This window comes from Morone saxatilis, unplaced genomic scaffold (assembly GCF_004916995.1).
Source record: "Morone saxatilis isolate NCDOM2014 unplaced genomic scaffold, NCSU_SB_2.0 Contig19, whole genome shotgun sequence".
Taxonomy (NCBI): domain Eukaryota; kingdom Metazoa; phylum Chordata; class Actinopteri; family Moronidae; genus Morone; species Morone saxatilis.
In genome coordinates, this window is record NW_023339751.1 from 13,108 (window position 1) to 23,196 (window position 10,089).

Sequence of the window (10,089 nt, forward strand, 5' to 3'; positions counted from 1 at the left end):
CGAAGTTCCTGTGAAAAGCGTCTGTGAAAGGAAAGGTTTCTCAAAGATCCGGCTCACCGTCAAAGAGCCAGTAAATCCCATCTTCGTAATGATATACCCCCCCCCGCCACTGACAGAGCCCTTGATAACCCAGATAGATCAGTGTAATGGCAGGAGCTCACTGTGTGTAGGGTGATTCAAATGTGATGATGTTTGTATGATTAGTATATATTTTTTATAAAAATACATGGGGTGTATTAGCCTTCCAGCGTTGCTTGGCAAACTTTTGGCGAGCGCAGTTGGAGGTGGATCGGCCGCTTTCACCAGTTTGTCCGGTTTGTCATCTGAAGTGTCCCAAGAGTGCTGCATCTGAGAACGGCTTCCGATGACCGTGGGAGGGGGGCCGCCTGGTCAGCACTGGGCCCGGCGGACGATGGGACCCAGTATGACAGGTAAACATCAGGCAGGGGCAGGTGGAGGAGGAGAGTCACTGGGTAGTTCATCTGAGTTCAGATCACTTTAATGTTTTTTTGCTCTGACCTTAATCTTTGATTTATTGATTGGGTGTGTAGTTGGCTGATGGTCTGTGAAGCAAACAGGCAAACAAGCTGAATGCGAACATTTTGTCCTTGTCCTCTGGTTCCAGTCATAGGACGATAACATATGTGGGATTCAGTTCTATCAGTTTCATTGCCAGGCCGGAGGGTGCAGGTAGCTGTCAATATGAAACTGGACCCCAATCGATAACACTGATGATCCCTCTTATTAGTTTTGAGGTTGGAAGCAGGTTTGGCAGGTGAGAACAAGATGCGGATCAATCTAGGAGACGGCACATTCAGAACAGTTACGGGAGGGGGTTCCAGACTGGAAAGTAGTCTGCAAGAAAACGTATTGGGGATGGATGGGTATGAAAACGTTTAGTTGTCCAGGATTTTTGGCATCTAGCGCCACCTGCGAGGCGTCATACACTTGTCCTTCTATTGTAACAACATACTGCCCTGACTCCCTAGGAGGTGGGGAGATGATATGGAATCTGATGAGAGCAGTCAAAAATGTAACCAGTCATGATGCAGCGATTGAGTCGTTTAACTTTTAAACTGATTGATTAGTTCAAAGTATTCATGTTTCTGATTCTGTAATCTCAGTGGGGTGGCAGAGTCTGGGGGGGTAAGGGAAGTCATGACCAGGAAGAGCGTTAGTGAGCTGGGGGAGGCATCAGAAGACTTCAGGGCGACCTGGCTGGAGGAACAGCAAGAGGAGGAGGAAGAAGAGGAGGAGTCCAGAGGTGAAGCTGGGAGAAGAACAGGTTAGTGATTTGAATCAAAACACGCAGCCCAGCCTTGAGCTTGCTACCAGCAGAGTAAAGAGAGCGCGGAGAAGGGGCGCAAAGGAATCAGAGCCTCGAGGATCTCCAAAAGTGTTTTCGCACGCGGGGGCAGTGGAGTAGCACGACACACATGCCTGTTTGACTCGGCTCAGCCAGCCCAGCACGGCAAGGGATTTAGCATTTCCACGAACAACAGTGCTACCTGCTGTAAGGGTGGGGTTTAGGGGTTAGAGAGGAGTGATGTTGCGATGAGAGCGCTACAAGAATTGACAGTTGAAGTTCGAGAAACTCATGTTGATGGAAGGGTGGAGGTGAGGACTGCTAACTAAGCTTTGCTCCACACTATTTCACAGTTAACCAGTTTCATGAACGACAATGTATGGGCTGCTTGGAAGGCAGGTTGGAGATCACATTGGAATGAACTCCAAAGGGCATCTTCGTTGGGCAATGTTGCGGTGGGTTAAAGTGAGTGAGAGAGTGAGAGAGTCGAGTGAAGAGAGGCTGATGGAAAAGCCGCTACTGGAGAGCCCAGGTGTTGAGGTTGAGAGGGCTTGGTCTACCAGCAGAGAGGTGAACAGGATCTTCCAAGAGGATCACTCCAGACCCTAGTCGTGAGAAACCACCAGTCCTGTCCCTGTCAACATTTATCTGAAATGAGAAGAAAAGAGGAAAATAAAAGCAACCAGGTAGTCAGGGGTGTAGCGGAGCAGAGAGGCTGTCGCGTAGCGTGACGAGCGAAAGAGAGGAGGTTTACAAAGGTGGGAACCTTTTGGGAGGCGGTGTGGCCTTTGACTGCTGTCAGTGGACTGGGACGTCTCTGAGGGCCGTGTAGTGGGTCTGAGTTGCTGGGTTGGAGGGGGGGAGGGTGGGGGGAGGAGGGAGAGGGGGACGGGTCCTTTGGGCGAGGAGACTCCTCACGCTCCTGGATCTCTTCCATCAGAGACCGCTGGTTGCTGGTCTCCTTCTTCCTGTCTGCTCCACTGTGGACAAAACCAGGACCATGAGAGACCACAAACTACCAATTCTACTCTACATAAATGGACATACATACACATACGGTCCTATTGGTTCTACTGGTTCTACTGTGTAGGGATGTCTCGATACCAGAAACTTAGTAGTCCATACCAGTACCCTTGAAACTCCATTCTAGATACCACAGTAAAATGTCCCAATCAAGTTTTATTGCCCCGATACCCATTTAATATTGATTATCCGCTGATACAGTTCTGATCAATACTTGTATGTTCCTTATTAATACAGGTTAATATCTCTGCAGTGCATTAAGATAAAAAGCAGTTCCTTCTTGTTTTTATACTAAATAACACAGTAGGATATTCCTGCAGACCGTCTGTAGCTGCAGTCTTTACCTGAGTCGACTGAATGAACTATTTTCCTCAGATTACATTAATTAATGACCCTTATTGGATTTTTGTTGGCATGGTGAGTGTGCAGCTCTCTACTGCTCTGACCAGGAGCTCAGCCTCGGCCACCTATGGTACTGTAGAAAAGCAAGTACTGTCAAGTTTGCAGAATTTTGGCATTGACTTGGCATTTCAGTTCTCGTGACATCACTACTACTGTATTTCTACTGACTCTACTGGGTTTACTACAGTGATTCAAACCACCAAAATCCATCTGCGACTGCTGGCTGCCGACCTCTTCCTTCCTGTCTGCTCCACTGTGAACAAAACCAGGACCATGAGAAACCACAGACTACTGATTCTGCTGTTTCTACTGTACTACTAATGATACCACTCTACTGCAGGACAAGACCACTGGGCCTTACCCTAACAGCAGAGTCTTTGATTTTATCAATAACATCAGCCAGATCGACATGATCTGGTCTGCAGACACTCTGGAAGATGAAATCAAAGCACTGTGGATAAAAATAATTATAAATGATAACAAGAAAAGTGTAACCAATCTAAAACTGGCCCAGAGAGGAATCCTTACAAATAAAGTAATTGTCATTATCAGACGGATGCTGAAGGCGTGTGTGTATGTGTTTACCTCTTGGCGGCGGATGACACCGTCTCTTTCCTGGTGACGGACGTGGAGTCTCTCTTTCGTCCAGATGTTCCTCCGTTAGCGATACAGGACATCGAGTATGCTTCACGTAGTGCAGCACCGCCTGCAGGGGGCAGTAGATTGCTGTTCACACTGATCATATTCACTTAACTCAATATACTATAACCAGTAAAAAACTGAACGTGACCAGTTACAGACTGAATATGACCAAAGCATGTGGCATTTTAGTGGAGGGATGTGATCGGAGTTCAGTTTACAGTCCCTAATTTACAGTGCAAATTGGTTATAAAATCAAATTTATAATATTACTTGACAGCCCTAATACCACTTGTATAGAATTTAGGCTATTGAATAACGTGTCAATTATTCATTTGATCTATGAAGAGATCATCTAGGCCAACCTCATGTACACAGGGCATAGAAAAGACATTTTAAAATGCAGGTACAGTGGGACACACAACCCAACTGAAACAAAACAAAAAAGGTAAAAAACTTTTTGGCATGTATTAATGAAATATTAAGTGCCATATTTGAGTAGTCTATTCAGTTTGTATTATGAGCCCTTTTGAACCCTCACCCATAATGATCGGTGGGTGAAATGTACTTTGTCTCTACTAGCACAGATACTAAGTTACTCTAATATGCTCTATGAATTATATATTAACAGTGACTTGTGCTTATCTGCTGGGATTACAGGATGCTTTTAGTTTTAGCTGTTTTTAATTATGGAGAAAAATGTTGGTCAGCTGAATTAATGCATCAGCATAGTAGGACATAAACACACAGAAATCCAATGAAAAACAATAAAACATTACCTTTCCCTCCATGTTGTTTCTTGGTTGAGGAGGCAGCAGAGACTTCAGAGGCAGCGAGGCGGCGAAGGACGTCAGCAAGAGCTGCTTTCATCACCGTCAACTCATCTTCCTGCTGCTGAACACGAAGCTCCAGAGCAGAAAGACGATCGTTGACATCTGAGACACTTGCTCCAGACATACTGTCATCTACAGTGAGAGAAACACTGAATCTGAACATACTGTCATCTACAGTGAAAGAAACACTGGATCTGAACATGCTGTCATCTACATTGTACTACTCAGTTCAGTTTGCACTGGGATCTAAATAATTCCTGTCAAAATAGTCAGTCCACTACTCGCACAGGCAGAACAGAAATTCGAGATTACCAGTTTTACCCAGAAAGTTTGACAGTGCACCAATTGTTATCTACACACTATAGCATGCTGCTCAGCTTGGCTTTGTTAACCCGGTTAGCCAAGCTTACAGAGGTAGTGTCACTGCAATCCATAAGCAAACACAATGTTTCACTGGAGCATTTACTGGTTAGTTACAGCGAAAATGGACCAAGATTAGTGAAACGAATGTGTCCATTGGCAGAATGAGACAGAAACAGAGTGGACGGTTGCGTTTATGTGAAGATTCAGGCCAAAGTAATAGGTAATGATACAGAGAGTTAATCTCTATGGATATGTGACCGACTTAGTGTAGAAAATACAGCATTTAAGCATTTGCTCAATGTACAAGATACTTCAAGTTCAGTCAACCTACAATCAACAGACATCTGCAGCTTCTCTTTAGAAAACCAGCATGATATCTACGTGTTAGCTGAGTGCTAACATAAGGCTAGCAACTTCAGACAGATTAACTCACTTCAACAAAGGAAGACTGTAGTACTTTCAAAATAAAATCATCATAAACTATTGTTAAAGTTCAACTCCATGTTAATGTGTGTTGTTTACATGTTGATGTTTACATGCTCACGTTTATGGGTGTAAACTTCAGATCAGTGATGGGGGGTTGCAGTGTTCAGGTGTCTGTGTGCATATATGGGAGGGGGGGGTGTTACACACTGGTATATGTGTTATATTTCACAGCTGTCCCTCACATTCCTCAGCTTTAAACCCTTTACCCCCCCCACACACACACACACTGTAACCCTAATAGTGATCTGATCGATTCAATATATCAAACAGATAATTTAAAGTTTTAGAAAACAATCTACATCTTGTGGATTTGTTTTGTGCGTCAGTGATTCAGAAACAGAAAAACTAAGTGTTCAGTTGCATGTGTCTGCATGTCGGCTTTACTACCACACACACACAGTAATTCACTTCAGCTGACTTCAACAGCAACAAGAAGGGAAATCCACATTTTTTTCTCACACACATTTGTCTCTCTATACTTGCGAGGGCTCTGGTTGATATAATGCATTTCCTAACCCCTTACCTAAACCTGAATCTCAAAACCAAGACTGAACCGTCAAAAATGTCCACGGAAGTTGTGAAGACCGACCGAAATGTCACCATAATGGGGCTATCAGATATATAAGACAGACATATATATCATTATATAACTAAAATAAATAAACATGTAAAATTACCACATGGAAGGACCTATTTCTTATTACATTTAGAATTATATACTCAATGAATAAAAGGTACTTTTAGGATTTAGGATCTTTGTACAAACGTTTTATTAAGCATTTAACAAAACATAATATAAATGGATACCCAGGTATGTTAACGTCCAGCGCAATTTAAGCACTAGAAACACAGAGCAGGTAACTCATTGGTTTTACTTTTGATGGAGTCAGAGTCAATAGAGTCAATACAGTGAGAGTCAATGGAGTCAGAGTCAATGAAAACAGAGTCAATGGAGTCAGAGTCAATGGATTCAATGGAAACAGAGTCAATAGAGTCAATGGAGTCAGAGGAGTCAGTGGAGCCAATGGAGTCAGAGTCAATGGATTCAATGGAAACAGAGTCAATAGAGTCAGAGTCAATGGAAAAAGAGTCAATAGTCAATGGAAACAGAGTCAATAGAGTCAATGGAGTCAGAGTCAATAGAGACAATAGAGTCAGTGGAGTCAATAGAGTTAATAGATTAAATAGTCAATGAGTCAGAGTCAATAAAGTCAATGGAGTCAGAGTCAATAGAGTTAATTGAATCAACAGAAACAGTCAACAGAGTCAATAGAGTCAATGGACGCAGAGTCAAGAGTCAATAGAGTCAGAGTCAATAGAGTCAACAGAGTCAATGGAAATAGAGTCAATATAGTGAGAGTCAATACAAACACAGTCCATATAGTCAATAGAGTCAATATAGTCAATGGAGTCAGGACTGAGGTCCAGTCCTGTATGTGAAGGTCTCAAAGTTTGTTTACAGCTATAGAACCCTAACCCTGCTGCTGTCAGTCAGTGTCCATTATCTCTGTCCTCTATCAGCAGCCTGCAGCAGAGACGCTCTGTGGTGCATTGTGGGATTTTACAAGTGAACTTTATGAGTGTTTATCTGATGTTTGAGCTCTCAGATGATGAAGACAGACATTAGACTTGTCAGACCCATAACAGCGGTCAGAGAGCTGCGGCCAACAGCTCTCAGTGGACACCAGACAACACTGCCAGCCTCAGAAACATGCGCTAAAGACTCGAACAGCTATGAAGAATAACATGTGGTGGTAGACACTTCTGTTCTCCTCACTAGTAACTCTAATAACATATAATATAAAACGTATACATAATAATATAATGTTAACTACTGAATAATTAATATATAAATGTAAACTACTAATAACCTAATAAACAAATAATATAAATAATAATAACTCTATTAATATATTAATATCTATAAATAAATGAGTGATTTTTTTAATGTAGTCATCTCTCATCTTTTACGAGAGATGATCCATTAAAAAAAATCTCACTTTATAATTATAGATATTATATATTATAAGATTATTATTAGTTATATATGTTTTATATTAAGTAGTTAATTATATATTATATTGTTTTAGAGTTTACATTATATATATATGATTGTATTATATAGCTTATAGAGTTACTGAGTAGAGAAGAACAAACTGTCTCAAACATATGTTATTTTTCTTGTTTTAAAACATGTAAGTTTTCAGAGTTACTTTCCTGCGTGTGTCTGTACGGTGTCAGTGTCCTTCCTAGTGTCCACTGAGAGACATGTTGCATGTCAGCTCTGCTGGACGAACGCTGTACGTTCTGACTATAATGTCTGCTTCATCATCGAGCTCAAAATCGATAAACACTCATAAGTTCATTAGTAAAATCCACCATGCACACAGAGCTCTCTGCTGCAGGCGCTGATAGAGGCAGAGATATATGGACACTGACTGCAGCAGCAAGGGTTAGGTCTATAGCTGTAAAAAACTTTGAGATCTTATTACAGACGCCTCGTCTGACTCATTGACATATATTGACTTATGAATATTATGACTAGGTTTGCTTTGACTCATCACTAATGATCTTCATGACTCTGTTGACTATATATGATCTGACTCTTTGACTCTTGATTGGTCCTGAACTCTATTACTCTGTACTGTTCTGGTTGATTCATTAACTCTATGACATCTGACCATTACTATTGACTACTGATCATCAATCATACTCTATTGACTACGATCTATTGCTCATTGACTCTACTCCAGTATGAACTAGTAAAGTTGAGGGTAATACAAATGACGTCGGGGAAGTCGTTGATTGGCGGGGGATAAGATTCTAGTTGGGATGCATATTGAGACTCTGTTACCATTAGAAAGAAATCCAGTTGACTTCTGACTCCATGGCTGCCAGCGTACAGATCGTGTCTAAGACTCCATTGTGTACCTCTATTGGTTGACTGGAGGAGTTATGATCATTATACCATTGACTCTGACTCATTGGGACCTGTTTTCAATTGACTCTGACCTCATTGACATCTCACTGTAGTTGATGGCTAACGTTTGACTTTGACGAATCAAAGGAAAGATCGAGAACCAATGAGTTACTGCTCTGTGATTTCTAGGTCTTAAATTGCGGCGGACGTTAGGAAGGGGACCTGACCATTCATAGGATTATGTTTTGTTTAAACATGCTTATAAAATCGGTTTTGTACAAGATCCTAAAATCTAAAAGTACCTTTTATTCATGAGGAGGGGAGAGTTTAATATAATAAATTCTAAATGTACATAAGAAAATAGTCCTTCCATGGTAGGTAATTAAATGTTATCTATTTTAGAAATATTATATATAAATTTGATATATATGTCGTCTATTATCATATGACTGAATAGCTCCCATATGGTGAATTTTCGTCTTGGTCTTTCCACTTCCGTGGACATTTTGGACGGTCAGTCTTGGTTTTGATGATTCAGTTTTTATGGTAGGGGCTTAGGTAAACATGCATATATTATCAACCAGAGCCCTTCGCTAAGTTTATAGATTGAGACTAATTATTTGGTATTGTGTAGAAAATAAAAATGTGGAATTTCCCTTCTTGTTGGTTGAAGTCAGCTGAACGTGAATTACTTGTGTCGTGTTGGTAGTGAAAGGCCGACATGCAGCACATGCAAACACTGAACACTTCAGTTTTTCTGTTTCTGATCACTTGACGCACAAAAACAAATCACAATGAAATGTAGATTATAAAATAAGAAAGAATTTCTGTTTTGATATATTAAATCGATCAAGATCGAGACATATTGAATATAAGAGTAGCATGGTATCATATGTGTCTGTCGTAGAATCGCTCGGGGAGGACGTAAGTGCGTCCTTAATAGACTGCAGGAAAATCCTCATACTGTCTCTTCTCTCTCTGTTCTCCTGTCTCTCTCTCTCTGTTCTCTGGTTCTCTCTTCTGTCTCGCTTGCGCGTGTCTACTGGTGGTCGATCTTCATCTCTCTCTACTAACTGTTTCTCTCATTTCATTCTCAGTGTGTAACACCCCCCCTCCCATATATGCAAACAGATCAGAGGACTGAACAATGCAACCCCGCCATCACTGATCTGAGTTTACAGCCTCTCTACTCTCAATAACTCTCGGTGAGCTATTGTCATACCATCTTATCATCTGTATCACCAACCACACAATTCACATTGCTCTGCTCTGACCTTCTAGTTCTCTCTTCTATCATTCATCTCATTTCTTCATGTGACTCTCTGTTCTCTTCTCTTCTTGAATAGTTACTCTAGTCTCATCCTGCTTCCTTCCTCCTTTTTGGAAGTGTGTTAATCTGGTCTGAAGTGTGCTTCGCTCTCCTTCATGTTTGCACTCAGTGTCTTGATCTACCGTGATGCATACTCTCTCTGCTCGCTCTTACATCGAGACGCTGCATGATTGTCTCGTCTCTCTCTCTTGTTGATTTTGTTCACTGCTGTGTGTTGACCTCGTTGATCATGCTATCTTGTATCTTGTGCAATCGTCCTTACTACATCTTGCTTTTTCTCTACACTATGGAAGTCGGTTTTCTTTCTCATACTATCTTCTGTCTTCATCTCTCTCCTCTCCTCTTGTACATCTCTCATCTGTCTCACTTTACCTATTACTTTGCCTGAAATTGTCCATCGGACTGAATACGAGCAGACCTTCCACTCTGTATGTCTGTCCTCTTCCTTTTGGCACGAGATTGGACAAGATTCGTTTACCTCTCTGGCATCTTGGGTCCGATTCTTGCGCATTGGTTGTGTTTAACTAACCATGTAAATGCGGTTCGCATGTAAGATTGGTGTAGTGCACTCGATATGCGATTGCAGTGACAGGGCTACCTCTGTAAGCTTGGCTAGAGTAACGAGATTAACAAGCCAGCTGAAGCAGCATTGACGAAGATAAGTAGTGTGTTAGCGGCCGTACTCATAGACAAATGTTCGGGTGCTACTTAGTAAATAATTTTTCTGGGGTAAAACTGGTATAATCTCGAATTTTGTATACTGCCTGTTTTTTATAAAGTATATAAT

General features: G+C 41.5%; 1 protein-coding gene across 1 annotated transcript in view; it reads right to left on the reverse strand.

Moving 5' to 3' along the window:
• Positions 1-1,822: 1,822 nt before the first annotated feature.
• Positions 1,823-10,089, reverse strand: part of LOC118329521 (echinoderm microtubule-associated protein-like 4) — a 10,980-nt gene continuing 2,713 nt past the window's right edge. Inside the window, exons 2-5 of the mRNA XM_035663738.1 lie at positions 4,150-4,374; positions 3,317-3,437; positions 2,061-2,286; positions 1,823-1,954 (exon numbers count right to left, since the gene is read on the reverse strand). Of these exons, the coding sequence (XP_035519631.1) occupies positions 1,823-1,954; positions 2,061-2,286; positions 3,317-3,437; positions 4,150-4,374 (704 nt within the window). The remainder of the gene's footprint in view (positions 1,955-2,060; positions 2,287-3,316; positions 3,438-4,149; positions 4,375-10,089) is intronic.